Source organism: Oncorhynchus kisutch, unplaced genomic scaffold (genome assembly GCF_002021735.2).
Source record: "Oncorhynchus kisutch isolate 150728-3 unplaced genomic scaffold, Okis_V2 scaffold601, whole genome shotgun sequence".
Lineage (NCBI taxonomy): Eukaryota > Metazoa > Chordata > Actinopteri > Salmoniformes > Salmonidae > Oncorhynchus > Oncorhynchus kisutch.
Window position 1 is genome coordinate 78,374 of NW_022262546.1, and position 18,358 is coordinate 96,731.

An 18,358-nucleotide genomic window follows, 5' to 3' on the forward strand; every position below is an offset into this window, starting at 1 on the left:
AGGTTGTTACCAGAGTGGGTCAGGACTGACTACAGAGATGGGACAGGTTGTTACCAGAGTGGGTCAGGACTGACTACAGAGATGGGACAGGTTGTTACCAGAGTGGGTCAGGACTGACTACAGAGATGGGACAGGTTGTTACCAGAGTGGGTCAGGACTGACTACAGAGATGGGACAGGTTGTTACCAGAGTGGGTCAGGACTGACTACAGAGATGGGACAGGTTGTTACCAGAGTGGGTCAGGACTGACTACAGAGATGGGACAGGTTGTTACCAGAGTGGGTCAGGACTGACTACAGAGATGGGACAGGTTGTAACCAGAGTGGGTCAGGACTGACTACAGAGATGGGACAGGTTGTAACCAGAGTGGGTCAGGACTGACTACAGAGATGGGACAGGTTGTTACCAGAGTGGGTCAGGACTGACTACAGAGATGGGACAGGTTGTTACCAGAGTGGGTCAGGACTGACTACAGAGATGGGACAGGTTGTTACCAGAGTGGGTCAGGACTGACTACAGAGATGGGACAGGTTGTTACCAGAGTGGGTCAGGACTGACTACAGAGATGGGACAGGTTGTTACCAGAGTGGGTCAGGACTGACTACAGAGATGGGACAGGTTGTAACCAGAGTGGGTCAGGACTGACTACAGAGATGGGACAGGTTGTTACCAGAGTGGGTCAGGACTGACTACAGAGATGGGACAGGTTGTACCAGAGTGGGTCAGGACTGACTACAGAGATGGGACAGGTTGTTACCAGAGTGGGTCAGGACTGACTACAGAGATGGGACAGGTTGTTACCAGAGTGGGTCAGGACTGACTACAGAGATGGGACAGGTTGTTACCAGAGTGGGTCAGGACTGACTACAGAGATGGGACAGGTTGTTACCAGAGTGGGTCAGGACTGACTACAGAGATGGGACAGGTTGTAACCAGAGTGGGTCAGGACTGACTACAGAGATGGGACAGGTTGTTACCAGAGTGGGTCAGGACTGACTACAGAGATGGGACAGGTTGTTACCAGAGTGGGTCAGGACTGACTACAGAGATGGGACAGGTTGTTACCAGAGTGGGTCAGGACTGACTACAGAGATGGGACAGGTTGTAACCAGAGTGGGTCAGGACTGACTACAGAGATGGGACAGGTTGTTACCAGAGTGGGTCAGGACTGACTACAGAGATGGGACAGGTTGTTACCAGAGTGGGTCAGGACTGACTACAGAGATGGGACAGGTTGTTACCAGAGTGGGTCAGGACTGACTACAGAGATGGGACAGGTTGTTAACAGAGTGGGTCAGGACTGACTACAGAGATGGGACAGGTTGTTACCAGAGTGGGTCAGGACTGACTACAGAGATGGGACAGGTTGTTACCAGAGTGGGTCAGGACTGACTACAGAGATGGGACAGGTTGTTACCAGAGTGGGTCAGGACTGACTACAGAGATGGGACAGGTTGTTACCAGAGTGGGTCAGGACTGACTACAGAGATGGGACAGGTTGTTACCAGAGTGGGTCAGGACTGACTACAGAGATGGGACAGGTTGTAACCAGAGTGGGTCAGGACTGACTACAGAGATGGGACAGGTTGTTACCAGAGTGGGTCAGGACTGACTACAGAGATGGGACAGGTTGTAACCAGAGTGGGTCAGGACTGACTACAGAGATGGGACAGGTTGTTACCAGAGTGGGTCAGGACTGACTACAGAGATGGGACAGGTTGTTACCAGAGTGGGTCAGGACTGACTACAGAGATGGGACAGGTTGTTACCAGAGTGGGTCAGGACTGACTACAGAGATGGGACAGGTTGTTACCAGAGTGGGTCAGGACTGACTACAGAGATGGGACAGGTTGTTACCAGAGTGGGTCAGGACTGACTACAGAGATGGGACAGGTTGTTACCAGAGTGGGTCAGGACTGACTACAGAGATGGGACAGGTTGTTACCAGAGTGGGTCAGGACTGACTACAGAGATGGGACAGGTTGTTACCAGAGTGGGTCAGGACTGACTACAGAGATGGGACAGGTTGTAACCAGAGTGGGTCAGGACTGACTACAGAGATGGGACAGGTTGTTACCAGAGTGGGTCAGGACTGACTACAGAGATGGGACAGGTTGTTACCAGAGTGGGTCAGGACTGACTACAGAGATGGGACAGGTTGTTACCAGAGTGGGTCAGGACTGACTACAGAGATGGGACAGGTTGTTACCAGAGTGGGTCAGGACTGACTACAGAGATGGGACAGGTTGTAACCAGAGTGGGTCAGGACTGACTACAGAGATGGGACAGGTTGTTACCAGAGTGGGTCAGGACTGACTACAGAGATGGGACAGGTTGTTACCAGAGTGGGTCAGGACTGACTACAGAGATGGGACAGGTTGTTACCAGAGTGGGTCAGGACTGACTACAGAGATGGGACAGGTTGTTACCAGAGTGGGTCAGGACTGACTACAGAGATGGGACAGGTTGTTACCAGAGTGGGTCAGGACTGACTACAGAGATGGGACAGGTTGTTACCAGAGTGGGTCAGGACTGACTACAGAGATGGGACAGGTTGTAACCAGAGTGGGTCAGGACTGACTACAGAGATGGGACAGGTTGTTACCAGAGTGGGTCAGGACTGACTACAGAGATGGGACAGGTTGTTACCAGAGTGGGTCAGGACTGACTACAGAGATGGGACAGGTTGTTACCAGAGTGGGTCAGGACTGACTACAGAGATGGGACAGGTTGTAACCAGAGTGGGTCAGGACTGACTACAGAGATGGGACAGGTTGTTACCAGAGTGGGTCAGGACTGACTACAGAGATGGGACAGGTTGTACCAGAGTGGGTCAGGACTGACTACAGAGATGGGACAGGTTGTTACCAGAGTGGGTCAGGACTGACTACAGAGATGGGACAGGTTGTTACCAGAGTGGGTCAGGACTGACTACAGAGATGGGACAGGTTGTTACCAGAGTGGGTCAGGACTGACTACAGAGATGGGACAGGTTGTTACCAGAGTGGGTCAGGACTGACTACAGAGATGGGACAGGTTGTTACCAGAGTGGGTCAGGACTGACTACAGAGATGGGACAGGTTGTTACCAGAGTGGGTCAGGACTGACTACAGAGATGGGACAGGTTGTTACCAGAGTGGGTCAGGACTGACTACAGAGATGGGACAGGTTGTTACCAGAGTGGGTCAGGACTGACTACAGAGATGGGACAGGTTGTTACCAGAGTGGGTCAGGACTGACTACAGAGATGGGACAGGTTGTTACCAGAGTGGGTCAGGACTGACTACAGAGATGGGACAGGTTGTTACCAGAGTGGGTCAGGACTGACTACAGAGATGGGACAGGTTGTTACCAGAGTGGGTCAGGACTGACTACAGAGATGGGACAGGTTGTTACCAGAGTGGGTCAGGACTGACTACAGAGATGGGACAGGTTGTTACCAGAGTGGGTCAGGACTGACTACAGAGATGGGACAGGTTGTTACCAGAGTGGGTCAGGACTGACTACAGAGATGGGACAGGTTGTTACCAGAGTGGGTCAGGACTGACTACAGAGATGGGACAGGTTGTTACCAGAGTGGGTCAGGACTGACTACAGAGATGGGACAGGTTGTACCAGAGTGGGTCAGGACTGACTACAGAGATGGGACAGGTTGTTACCAGAGTGGGTCAGGACTGACTACAGAGATGGGACAGGTTGTTACCAGAGTGGGTCAGGACTGACTACAGAGATGGGACAGGTTGTTACCAGAGTGGGTCAGGACTGACTACAGAGATGGGACAGGTTGTTACCAGAGTGGGTCAGGACTGACTACAGAGATGGGACAGGTTGTTACCAGAGTGGGTCAGGACTGACTACAGAGATGGGACAGGTTGTTACCAGAGTGGGTCAGGACTGACTACAGAGATGGGACAGGTTGTTACCAGAGTGGGTCAGGACTGACTACAGAGATGGGACAGGTTGTAACCAGAGTGGGTCAGGACTGACTACAGAGATGGGACAGGTTGTTACCAGAGTGGGTCAGGACTGACTACAGAGATGGGACAGGTTGTTACCAGAGTGGGTCAGGACTGACTACAGAGATGGGACAGGTTGTTACCAGAGTGGGTCAGGACTGACTACAGAGATGGGACAGGTTGTTACCAGAGTGGGTCAGGACTGACTACAGAGATGGGACAGGTTGTTACCAGAGTGGGTCAGGACTGACTACAGAGATGGGACAGGTTGTTACCAGAGTGGGTCAGGACTGACTACAGAGATGGGACAGGTTGTTACCAGAGTGGGTCAGGACTGACTACAGAGATGGGACAGGTTGTTACCAGAGTGGGTCAGGACTGACTACAGAGATGGGACAGGTTGTTACCAGAGTGGGTCAGGACTGACTACAGAGATGGGACAGGTTGTTAACAGAGTGGGTCAGGACTGACTACAGAGATGGGACAGGTTGTAACCAGAGTGGGTCAGGACTGACTACAGAGATGGGACAGGTTGTTACCAGAGTGGGTCAGGACTGACTACAGAGATGGGACAGGTTGTTACCAGAGTGGGTCAGGACTGACTACAGAGATGGGACAGGTTGTTACCAGAGTGGGTCAGGACTGACTACAGAGATGGGACAGGTTGTTACCAGAGTGGGTCAGGACTGACTACAGAGATGGGACAGGTTGTTACCAGAGTGGGTCAGGACTGACTACAGAGATGGGACAGGTTGTTACCAGAGTGGGTCAGGACTGACTACAGAGATGGGACAGGTTGTTACCAGAGTGGGTCAGGACTGACTACAGAGATGGGACAGGTTGTTACCAGAGTGGGTCAGGACTGACTACAGAGATGGGACAGGTTGTTACCAGAGTGGGTCAGGACTGACTACAGAGATGGGACAGGTTGTTACCAGAGTGGGTCAGGACTGACTACAGAGATGGGACAGGTTGTAACCAGAGTGGGTCAGGACTGACTACAGAGATGGGACAGGTTGTTACCAGAGTGGGTCAGGACTGACTACAGAGATGGGACAGGTTGTTACCAGAGTGGGTCAGGACTGACTACAGAGATGGGACAGGTTGTTACCAGAGTGGGTCAGGACTGACTACAGAGATGGGACAGGTTGTTACCAGAGTGGGTCAGGACTGACTACAGAGATGGGACAGGTTGTTACCAGAGTGGGTCAGGACTGACTACAGAGATGGGACAGGTTGTTACCAGAGTGGGTCAGGACTGACTACAGAGATGGGACAGGTTGTTACCAGAGTGGGTCAGGACTGACTACAGAGATGGGACAGGTTGTTACCAGAGTGGGTCAGGACTGACTACAGAGATGGGACAGGTTGTTACCAGAGTGGGTCAGGACTGACTACAGAGATGGGACAGGTTGTTACCAGAGTGGGTCAGGACTGACTACAGAGATGGGACAGGTTGTTACCAGAGTGGGTCAGGACTGACTACAGAGATGGGACAGGTTGTTACCAGAGTGGGTCAGGACTGACTACAGAGATGGGACAGGTTGTTACCAGAGTGGGTCAGGACTGACTACAGAGATGGGACAGGTGTTACCAGAGTGGGTCAGGACTGACTACAGAGATGGGACAGGTTGTTACCAGAGTGGGTCAGGACTGACTACAGAGATGGGACAGGTTGTAACCAGAGTGGGTCAGGACTGACTACAGAGATGGGACAGGTTGTTACCAGAGTGGGTCAGGACTGACTACAGAGATGGGACAGGTTGTTACCAGAGTGGGTCAGGACTGACTACAGAGATGGGACAGGTTGTTACCAGAGTGGGTCAGGACTGACTACAGAGATGGGACAGGTTGTTACCAGAGTGGGTCAGGACTGACTACAGAGATGGGACAGGTTGTTACCAGAGTGGGTCAGGACTGACTACAGAGATGGGACAGGTTGTAACCAGAGTGGGTCAGGACTGACTACAGAGATGGGACAGGTTGTTACCAGAGTGGGTCAGGACTGACTACAGAGATGGGACAGGTTGTTACCAGAGTGGGTCAGGACTGACTACAGAGATGGGACAGGTTGTTACCAGAGTGGGTCAGGACTGACTACAGAGATGGGACAGGTTGTACCAGAGTGGGTCAGGACTGACTACAGAGATGGGACAGGTTGTACCAGAGTGGGTCAGGACTGACTACAGAGATGGGACAGGTTGTTACCAGAGTGGGTCAGGACTGACTACAGAGATGGGACAGGTTGTTACCAGAGTGGGTCAGGACTGACTACAGAGATGGGACAGGTTGTTACCAGAGTGGGTCAGGACTGACTACAGAGATGGGACAGGTTGTTACCAGAGTGGGTCAGGACTGACTACAGAGATGGGACAGGTTGTTACCAGAGTGGGTCAGGACTGACTACAGAGATGGGACAGGTTGTAACCAGAGTGGGTCAGGACTGACTACAGAGATGGGACAGGTTGTTACCAGAGTGGGTCAGGACTGACTACAGAGATGGGACAGGTTGTTACCAGAGTGGGTCAGGACTGACTACAGAGATGGGACAGGTTGTTACCAGAGTGGGTCAGGACTGACTACAGAGATGGGACAGGTTGTTACCAGAGTGGGTCAGCACTGACTACAGAGATGGACATGTTGTACCAGAGTGGGTCAGGACTGACTACAGAGATGGACAGGTGTTACAGAGTGGGTCAGGACTGACTACAGAGATGGGACAGGTTGTTACCAGAGTGGGTCAGGACTGACTACAGAGATGGGACAGGTTGTTACCAGAGTGGGTCAGGACTGACTACAGAGATGGGACAGGTTGTTACCAGAGTGGGTCAGGACTGACTACAGAGATGGGACAGGTTGTTACCAGAGTGGGTCAGGACTGACTACAGAGATGGGACAGGTTGTTACCAGAGTGGGTCAGGACTGACTACAGAGATGGGACAGGTTGTTACCAGAGTGGGTCAGGACTGACTACAGAGATGGACATGTTGTAACCAGAGTGGGTCAGGACTGACTACAGAGATGGGACAGGTTGTTACCAGAGTGGGTCAGGACTGACTACAGAGATGGACAGGTTGTTACCAGAGTGGGTCAGGACTGACTACAGAGATGGGACAGGTTGTTACCAGAGTGGGTCAGGACTGACTACAGAGATGGGACAGGTTGTTACCAGAGTGGGTCAGGACTGACTACAGAGATGGGACAGGTTGTAACCAGAGTGGGCAGGACTGAACTACAGAGATGGGACAGGTTGTAACCAGAGTGGGTCAGGACTGACTACAGAGATGGGACAGGTTGTTACCAGAGTGGGTCAGGACTGACTACAGAGATGGGGACAGGTTGTTACCAGAGTGGGTCAGGACTGACTACAGAGATGGGACAGGTTTGTACCAGAGTGGGTCAGGACTGACTACAGAGATGGGACAGGTTGTAACCAGAGTGGGCAGGACTGACTACAGAGATGGGACAGGTTGTTACCAGTGGGTCAGGACTGACTACAGAGATGGGACAGGTTGTTACCAGAGTGGGTCAGGACTGACTACAGAGATGGACAGGTTGTAACCAGAGTGGGTCAGGACTGACTACGAGAGATGGGACAGGTTTGTACCAGAGTGGGTCAGGACTGACTACAGAGATGGGACAGGTTGTACCAGAGTGGGTCAGGACTGACTACAGAGATGGGACAGGTTGTTACCAGAGTGGGTCAGGACTGACTACAGAGATGGGACAGGTTGTTAACCAGAGTGGGTCAGGACTGACTACAGAGATGGGACAGGTTGTAACCAGAGTGGGTCAGGACTGACTACAGAGATGGACAGGTTGTTACCAGAGTGGGTCAGGACTGACTACAGAGATGGACAGGTTGTTACCAGAGTGGGTCAGGACTGACTACAGAGATGGGACAGGTTGTTACCAGAGTGGGTCAGGACTGACTACAGAGATGGGACAGGTTGTTACCAGAGTGGGTCAGGACTGACTACAGAGATGGACAGGTTGTACCAGAGTGGGTCAGGACTGACTACAGAGATGGGACAGGTTGTTACCAGAGTGGGTTCAGGACTGACTACAGAGATGGGACAGGTGTTACCAGAGTGGGTCAGGACTGACTACAGAGATGGGACAGGTTGTAACCAGAGTGGGTCAGGACTGACTACAGAGATGGGACAGGTTGTACCAGAGTGGGTCAGGACTGACTACAGAGATGGGACAGGTTGTACCAGAGTGGTCAGGACTGACTACAGAGATGGGACAGGTTGTTACCAGAGTTGGGTCAGGATCTGACTACAGCAGATGGCGAATGGTAGTTACCGAGGTGGGTCAGGACTGACTACAGGAGATGGGACAGGTTGTTACCAGAGTGGGTTCAGGACTGGACTACGGAGATGGAACAGGTTTGTACCAGAGTGGGGTCAGGACTGACTACGGAGATGGGACAGGTTTGTTACCAGAGTGCGGTCAGGACTGACTACGGAAGATGGGACAGGTTGCTAACCAGATGTGGTCAGGACGACTACAGGAGATGGGACAGGTTGTTACCAGAGTGGGTCAGGATGACTACCCAGAGATGGGACAGGTTGTAACCAGAGTGGGTCAGGACTCGACTGCAGAGATGGGACAGGTTGTACCAGAGTGGGTCAGGACTGACTGCAGAGATGGGACAGGTAGTAGCCAGAGTGGGTCAGGACTGACTACAGAGATGGGACAGGTTGTTACCAGAGTGGGTCAGGACTGACTACAGAGATGGGACAGGTTGTAACCAGAGTGGGTCAGGACTGACTACAGAGATGGGACAGGTGTAACCAGAGTGGGTCAGGACTGACTACGGGATGGGACAGGTTGTTCCAGAGTGGGTCAGGACTGACTACAGAGATGGACAGGTTGTAACCAGAGTGGGTCAGGACTGACTGCAGAGATGGGACAGGTTGTTACCAGAGTGGGTCAGGACTGACTGCAGAGATGGGACAGGTTGTAGCCAGAGTGGGTCAGGACTGACTACATAGATGGGACAGGTTGTAACCAGAGTGGGTCAGGACTGACTACAGAGATGGGACAGGTGTTACCAGAGTGGGTCAGGACTGACTACAGAGATGGGACATGTTGTTTACCAGGGTGGGTCAGGACTGACTACAGAGATGGGACAGGTTGTTACCAGAGTGGGTCAGGACTGACTACAGAGATGGGGACAGGTTGTTAACAGAGTGGGTCAGGACTGACTACAGAGATGGGACAGGTTATAACCAGAGTGGGTCAGGACTGACTACAGAGATGGGACAGGTTGTTACCAGAGTGGGTCAGGACTGACTACAGAGATGGGACAGGTTGTTACCAGAGTGGGTCAGGACTGACTACAGAGATGGGACAGGTTGTTACCAGAGTGGGTCAGGACTGACTACAGAGATGGGACAGGTTGTAACCAGAGTGGGTCAGGACTGACTACGGAGATGGGACAGGTTGTTAACCAGAGTGGGTCAGGACTGACTACGGAGATGGGACAGGTTGTTACCAGAGTGGGTCAGGACTGACTACAGAGATGGGACAGGTTGTAACCAGAATGGGGCAGGACTGACTACAGAGATGGACAGGTATACCAGAGTGGGTCAGGACTGACTACAGAGATGGGACAGGTTGTTACCAGAGTGGGTCAGGACTGACTACAGAGATGGGACAGGTTGTTACCAGATGGGTCAGGACTGACTACGGAGATGGGACAGGTTGTACCCAGAGTGGTCAGGACTGACTACGGAGATGGGACAGGTTGTTACCAGAGTGGGTCAGGACTGACTACAGAGATGGGACAGGTTGTTACCAGAGTGGGTCAGGACTGATACGGAGATGGGAATGTTTTACCAGAGGGTAGGATGACTACAGGATGGGACAGGTTGTAACCAGAGTGGGGCAGGACTGACTACAGAGATGGGACAGGTTGTTACCAGATGGGTCAGGACTGACTGCAGAGATGGGACAGGTTGTAACCAGAGTGGGGCAGGACTGACTGCAGATATGGGACAGGTTGTAACCAGAGTGGGTCAGGACTGACTACGGAGATGGGACAGGTTGTTACCAGAGTGGGTCAGGACTGACTACAGAGATGGGACAGGTTGTAACCAGAGTGGGGCAGGACTGACTACAGAGATGGACAGGTTGTTACCAGAGTGGGTCAGGACTGACTACAGAGATGGACATGTTGTTACCAGAGTGGGTCAGGACTGACTACAGAGATGGGACAGGTTGTAACCAGAATGGGTCAGGGCCTGACTACAGAGATGGGACAGGTTGTAACCAGAGTGGGTCAGGACTGACTACAGAGATGGGACAGGTTGTTAACAGAGTGGGTCAGGACTGACTACAGAGATGGGACAGGTTATAACCAGAGTGGGTCAGGACTGACTACAGAGATGGGACAGGTTGTTACCAGAGTGGGTCAGGACTGACTACAGAGATGGGACAGGTTGTTACCAGAGTGGGTCAGGACTGACTACAGAGATGGGACAGGTTGTTACCAGAGTGGGTCACGACTGACTACAGAGATGGGACAGGTTGTTACCATAGTGGGTCAGGACTGACTACGGAGATGGGACAGGTTGTAACCAGAGTGGGTCAGGACTGACTACGGAGATGGGACAGGTTGTTACCAGAGTGGGTCAGGACTGACTACAGAGATGGGACAGGTTGTAACCAGAGTGGGGCAGGACTGACTACAGAGATGGGACAGGTTGTTACCAGAGTGGGTCAGGACTGACTGCATAGATGGGACAGGTTGTTACCAGAGTGGGTCAGGACTGACTACAGAGATGGGACAGGTTGTAGCCAGAGTGGGTCAGGACTGACTACAGAGATGGGACAGGTTGTAACCAGAGTGGGTCAGGACTGACTACAGAGATGGGACAGGTTGTTACCAGAGTGGGTCAGGACTGACTACAGAGATTGGACATGTTGTTACCAGAGTGGGTCAGGACTGACTACAGAGATGGGACAGGTTGTTACCAGAGTGGGTCAGGACTGACTACAGAGATGGGACAGGTTGTTAACAGAGTGGGTCAGGACTGACTACAGAGATGGGACAGGTTGTTACCAGAGTGGGTCAGGACTGACTACAGAGATGGGACAGGTTGTTACCAGAGTGGGTCAGGACTGACTACAGAGATGGGACAGGTTGTTAACAGAGTGGGTCAGGACTGACTACAGAGATGGGACAGGTTGTAACCAGAGTGGGTCAGGACTGACAACAGAGATGGGACAGGTTGTAACCAGAGTGGGTCAGGACTGACTACAGAGATGGGACAGGTTGTTACCAGAGTGGGTCAGGACTGACTACAGAGATGGGACAGGTTGTTACCAGAGTGGGTCAGGACTGACTACAGAGATGGGAATGGTAGTTACCAGAGTGGGTCAGGACTGACTACAGAGATGGGACAGGTTGTTACCAGAGTGGGTCAGGACTGACTACGGAGATGGGACAGGTTGTAACCAGAGTGGGTCAGGACTGACTACGGAGATGGGACAGGTTGTTACCAGAGTGGGTCAGGACTGACTACGGAGATGGGACAGGTTGTAACCAGAGTGGGTCAGGACTGACTACGGAGATGGGACAGGTTGTTACCAGAGTGGGTCAGGACTGACTACAGAGATGGGACAGGTTGTAACCAGAGTGGGTCAGGACTGACTGCAGAGATGGGACAGGTTGTTACCAGAGTGGGTCAGGACTGACTGCAGAGATGGGACAGGTAGTAGCCAGAGTGGGTCAGGACTGACTACAGAGATGGGACAGGTTGTTACCAGAGTGGGTCAGGACTGACTACAGAGATGGGACAGGTTGTAACCAGAGTGGGTCAGGACTGACTACGGAGATGGGACAGGTTGTTACCAGAGTGGGTCAGGACTGACTACAGAGATGGGACAGGTTGTAACCAGAGTGGGTCAGGACTGACTGCAGAGATGGGACAGGTTGTTACCAGAGTGGGTCAGGACTGACTGCAGAGATGGGACAGGTTGTAGCCAGAGTGGGTCAGGACTGACTACATAGATGGGACAGGTTGTAACCAGAGTGGGTCAGGACTGACTACAGAGATGGGACAGGTTGTTACCAGAGTGGGTCAGGACTGACTACAGAGATGGGACATGTTGTTACCAGGGTGGGTCAGGACTGACTACAGAGATGGGACAGGTTGTTACCAGAGTGGGTCAGGACTGACTACAGAGATGGGACAGGTTGTTAACAGAGTGGGTCAGGACTGACTACAGAGATGGGACAGGTTATAACCAGAGTGGGTCAGGACTGACTACAGAGATGGGACAGGTTGTTACCAGAGTGGGTCAGGACTGACTACAGAGATGGGACAGGTTGTTACCAGAGTGGGTCAGGACTGACTACAGAGATGGGACAGGTTGTTACCAGAGTGGGTCAGGACTGACTACAGAGATGGGACAGGTTGTTACCAGAGTGGGTCAGGACTGACTACGGAGATGGGACAGGTTGTAACCAGAGTGGGTCAGGACTGACTACGGAGATGGGACAGGTTGTTACCAGAGTGGGTCAGGACTGACTACAGAGATGGGACAGGTTGTAACCAGAATGGGGCAGGACTGACTACAGAGATGGGACAGGTTATAACCAGAGTGGGTCAGGACTGACTACAGAGATGGGACAGGTTGTTACCAGAGTGGGTCAGGACTGACTACAGAGATGGGACAGGTTGTTACCAGAGTGGGTCAGGACTGACTGCAGAGATGGGACAGGTTGTTACCAGAGTGGGTCAGGACTGACTACAGAGATGGGACATGTTGTTACCAGAGTGGGTCAGGACTGACTACGGAGATGGGACAGGTTGTAACCAGAGTGGGTCAGGACTGACTACGGAGATGGGACATGTTGTTACCAGAGTGGGTCAGGACTGACTACAGAGATGGGACAGGTTGTAACCAGAGTGGGGCAGGACTGACTACAGAGATGGGACAGGTTGTTACCAGAGTGGGTCAGGACTGACTGCAGAGATGGGACAGGTTGTAACCAGAGTGGGGCAGGACTGACTGCAGAGATGGGACAGGTTGTAGCCAGAGTGGGTCAGGACTGACTACAGAGATGGGACAGGTTGTAACCAGAGTGGGTCAGGACTGACTACAGAGATGGGACAGGTTGTTACCAGAGTGGGTCAGGACTGACTACAGAGATGGGACTTGTTGTTACCAGAGTGGGTCAGGACTGACTTCAGAGATGGGACAGGTTATTACCAGAGTGGTCAGGACTGACTACAGAGATGGGACAGGTTGTTAACAGAGTGGGTCAGGACTGACTACAGAGATGGGACAGGTTGTAACCAGAGTGGGTCAGGACTGACTATAGAGATGGGACAGGTTGTTACCAGAGTGGGTCAGGACTGACTACAGAGATGGGACAGGTTGTTACCAGAGTGGGTCAGGACTGACTACAGAGATGGGACAGGTTGTTACCAGAGTGGGTCAAGACTGACTACAGAGATGGGACAGGTTGTTACCAGAGTGGGTCAGGACTGACTACGGAGATGGGACAGGTTGTAACCAGAGTGGGTCAGGACTGACTACAGAGATGGGACAGGTTGTTACCAGAGTGGGTCAGGACTGACTACAGAGATGGGACAGGTTGTAACCAGAGTGGGGCAGGACTGACTACAGAGATGGGACAGGTTGTTACCAGAGTGGGTCAGGACTGACTGCAGAGATGGGACAGGTTTTTCCAGAGTGGGTCAGGACTGACTACAGAGATGGGACAGGTTGTAGCCAGAGTGGGTCAGGACTGACTACAGAGATGGGACAGGTTGTAACCAGAGTGGGTCAGGACTGACTACAGAGATGGGACAGGTTGTTACCAGAGTGGGTCAGGACTGACTACAGAGATGGGACATGTTGTTACCAGAGTGGGTCAGGACTGACTACAGAGATGGGACAGGTTGTTACCAGAGTGGGTCAGGACTGACTACAGAGATGGGACAGGTTGTTAACAGAGTGGGTCAGGACTGACTACAGAGATGGGACAGGTTATAACCAGAGGGGGTCAGGACTGACTATAGAGATGGGACAGGTTGTTACCAGAGTGGGTCAGGACTGACTACAGAGATGGGACAGGTTGTTACCAGAGTGGGTCAGGACTGACTACAGAGATGGGACAGGTTGTTACCAGAGTGGGTCAGGACTGACTACAGAGATGGGACAGGTTGTTACCAGAGTGGGTCAGGACTGACTACGGAGATGGGACAGGTTGTAACCAGAGTGGGTCAGGACTGACTACGGAGATGGGACAGGTTGTTACCAGAGTGGGTCAGGACTGACTACAGAGATGGGACAGGTTGTAACCAGAGTGGGGCAGGACTGACTACAGAGATAGGACAGGTTGTTACCAGAGTGGGTCAGGACTGACTGCAGAGATGGGACAGGTTGTAACCAGAGTGGGTCAGGACTGACTACAGAGATTGGACATGTTGTTACCAGAGTGGGTCAGGACTGACTACAGAGATGGGACAGGTTGTAACCAGAATGGGTCAGGGCTGACTACAGAGATGGGACAGGTTGTAACCAGAGTGGGTCAGGACTGACTACAGAGATGGGACAGGTTGTTACCAGAGTGGGTCAGGACTGACTACAGAGATGGGACAGGTTGTAACCAGAGTGGGTCAGGACTGGGTCTATTCCACCTCTTCACTTGATCCCAGGACTCCATCTAGTGGCAAAACAGAAGAGAAAATACCTTTCAAATGCATTGAAACAGTCTAGAAACGGCCAATAGGAGACAGCAACACAGTTCATTGATAAAGAGTAGGATAAAATGGGATACAACGTGGAATGATTGATTGATTGAATGATTTATTGATTGATTGATTGATTGATTTATTGATTGATTGATTGAATTATTTATTTATTGATTGATTGATTGAATGATTTATCGATTGAATGATTGATTGAATTATTGATTGATTGAATTATTGATTTATTGAATGATTGGTTTATTGAATGATTGATTGATTGGATTATTGATTTATTGAATGATTGATTGATTGGATTATTGATTTATTGAATGATTGATTTATTGAATGATTGATTAATTGATTGTGTTGCAGCTCCATGTTAGCCGGTGGTATCCAGAGCATGCGGGTAGGTCATGTGACCAGGTCAGAGGTCAGGGGGCGTGTCCGTAGGTGTGTCCACAGGTGTGAGTTTTACGGCTGTAACAAGGTGTACACCAAGAGTTCCCACCTCAAGGCCCACAGACGCACACACACAGGTAGGTCACACACACTCACACGCACACACACGTGCACACGCACACACACATGTACATCACACACACTCCCCTTTCTATCTGTCCTCCACCATTCTTCTATCTGATTCCTTCTCTCTCCTTCTCTATGACTGACCCTGTAAAACAACACGTGACACTGCACCTATCACCTATCACCTATCACCTAACACCTATCACCTAACACCTATCACCTATCACCTAACACCTATCACCTGACACCTATCACCTAACACCTATCACCTATCACCTAACACCTATCGCCTATCGCCTATCGCCTATCGCCTAACACATGTCACCTGTCACCTATCCCCTATCGCCTATCGCCTATCACATATCACCTATCGCCTAACACCTATCGCCTATCACATATCGCCTATCGCCTACCACATACCACCTGTCACCTATCACCTATCGCCTATCACCTAACACCTGTCGCCCAACACCTATCACCTATCGCCTAACACCTATCCCATGTCACCTATCACCTGTCACCTAACACATATCACCTATCACCTATCACCTAACACCTATCGCCTACCGCCTATCACCTATCACCTATCACCTGTCACCTAACACATATCACCTAACACCTATCGCATATCACATATCACCTATCACCTATCACCTAACACATATCACCTGTCACCTATCGCCTATCGCCTAACACCTATCGCCCAACGCCTATCACCTATCGCCTAACACCTATCACATGTCACCTATCACCTGTCACCTAACACATATCACCTATCACCTATCGCCTATCACCCGACACCTATTTTTTTATTTATTTTTATTTCACCTTTATTTAACCAGGTAGGCTAGTTGAGAACAAGTTCTCATTTACAATTGCGACCTGGCCAAGATAAAGCAAAGCAGTTTGACAGATAAAACGACACAGAGTTACACATGGAGTAAAACAAACATACAGTCAATAATGCAGTATAAACAAGTCTATATACAATGTGAGCAAATGAGGTGAGAAGGGAGGTAAAGGCAAAAAAGGCCATGGTGACAAAGTAAATACAAAGTAAAAATATAGTAAATACCTATCACCTATCGCCTGTCACCTAACACATATCACCTATCACATATCACCTAACACCTATCGCCTAACACCTATCACCTATCACCTAACACCTAACACCTAACTCCTAACACCTAACACCTATCGCCTATCACCTAACACCTAACACCTATCACCTAACACCTAACACCTATCACCTATCACATATCACCTAACACCTATCGCCTAACACCTATCACCTAACACCTAACACCTATCACCTAACACCTAACACCTATCACCTAACACCTAACACCTAACACCTAACATCTATCGCCTATCGCCTAACGCCTGACGCCTATCGCCTATCACCTAACACCTATCGCCTATCGCCTATCACATAGCGCCTAACGTCTATCGCCTATCGCCTATCGCCTTTCACCTAATACCTATCACATATCACATAACACCTATCACCTAACACCTATCGCCTAACACCTATCACCTACCACCTAACACCTATCACCTACCACCTACCACCTAACACCTGACACCTATCATGTATCACCAATCCGGTGTGTGTGACAGTAAAATTCATAATCTATCTTCTCTGTCCCAGGTGAGAAGCCGTATAAGTGCACGTGGGACGGGTGCACGTGGCATTTTGCCCGTTCTGACGAGCTGACCCGCCATTACAGGAAACACACGGGAGTGAAGCCCTTCAGGTGTGGCGACTGTCAACGCTCCTTTTCCCGCTCAGATCACCTGGCCCTGCACAGACGCAGACACACACTGATCTGAGGAGGGAGGGAGGGAGGGAGGGAGGGAGGGGGAGGGGGGAGGGAGGGGAGGGAGGGAGGGAGGGAGGGAGGGAGGGAGGGAGGGAGGGAGGGAGGGAGGGAGGGAGGGAGGGAGGGAGGGAGGGAGGGAGGGACGGGACACTGATCTGAGGAGGGATGGACAGACAGACAGACAGACAGACAGACAGACAGACACTGATCTGAGGAGGGATGGACAGACACACAGAGCAGCAGACAGACACTTAGACAAACAGTAGATGGACTGTTGTAGCCTACAAGTGTATCGATGGGTCAGTAGACAGAAGTAGGTCCACTAAGACTGAGAACTTCATTCAACATGTTTTAAACTCGGATTGATAGAACAAGTGTCCAAGTACCAAAACGCTTTGTCGAATATATTTTATTCTGTTTTCCATACAAAAAAAACTGTGAATTAAATGTATACTACAATACATGTGTCAAATGTTAATTTTTTTACAGTTATTGTACTGAATTGTCTTAATTACATTTCAAAGAATATATCATTTATGTTCTGAGAAATCACAATGAGTAGACAACATATATATATATATGTATACACTAGGGGGCAGCAGATTCTATATATATCCACTAGGGGGCAGCAGATTCTATATATATCCACTAGGGGGCAGCAGATTCTATATATATCCACTAGGGGGCAGCAGATTCTATATATATCCACTAGGAGACAGCAGATTCTATATATATCCACTAGGGGGCAGCAGATTCTATATATATCCACTAGGGGGCAGCAGATTCTATATATAGCCACTAGGAGGCAGCAGATTCTATATATATATCCACTAGGGGGGCAGCAGATTCTATATATAGCCACTAGGGGGCAGCAGATTCTATATATATCCACTAGGGGGCAGCAGATTCATATATATATCCACTAGGGGGCAGCAGATTCTATATATATCCACTAGGGTGCAGCAGATTCTATATATATATCCACTAGGGGGCAGCAGATTCTATATATATCCACTAGGAGACAGCAGATTCTCTATATATCCACTAGGGGCAGCAGATTCTATATATATCCACTAGGAGACAGCAGATTCTATATATATCCACTAGGAGACAGCAGATTATATATATATCCACTAGGGGCAGCAGATTCTATATATATCCACTAGGAGGCAGCAGATTCTATATATAGCCACTAGGGGGCAGCAGATTCTATATATAATCCACTAGGGTGCAGCAGATTCTATATATATCCACTAGGAGACAGCAGATTCTATATATATCCACTAGGGTGCAGCAGATTCTATATATATCCACTAGGGGCAGCAGTTCCCTATTTAAT

General features: G+C 50.5%; 1 protein-coding gene across 1 annotated transcript; it reads left to right on the forward strand.

The window, feature by feature from the left end:
• Positions 1-14,998: 14,998 nt before the first annotated feature.
• Positions 14,999-17,048, forward strand: LOC116360841 (Krueppel-like factor 12). The gene is made up of 2 exons (XM_031815758.1): positions 14,999-15,207; positions 16,848-17,048. Exons 1-2 carry the CDS (start codon positions 15,048-15,050, stop codon positions 17,027-17,029), a joined length of 342 nt encoding a protein of 113 aa, XP_031671618.1. The 5' UTR covers positions 14,999-15,047; the 3' UTR covers positions 17,030-17,048.
• The last annotated feature ends 1,310 nt before the right edge of the window (positions 17,049-18,358 follow it).

Excerpts from the sequence above, each read along its gene's own strand:
- LOC116360841 (XM_031815758.1), top strand. The coding sequence starts at position 15,048 with ATGTTAGCCGGTGGTATCCAGAGCATGCGGGTAGGTCATGTGACCAGG. Across the intron at positions 15,208-16,847 it reads CCACAGACGCACACACACAG|GTGAGAAGCCGTATAAGTGC; the intron begins GTAGGTCACACA and ends TCTCTGTCCCAG.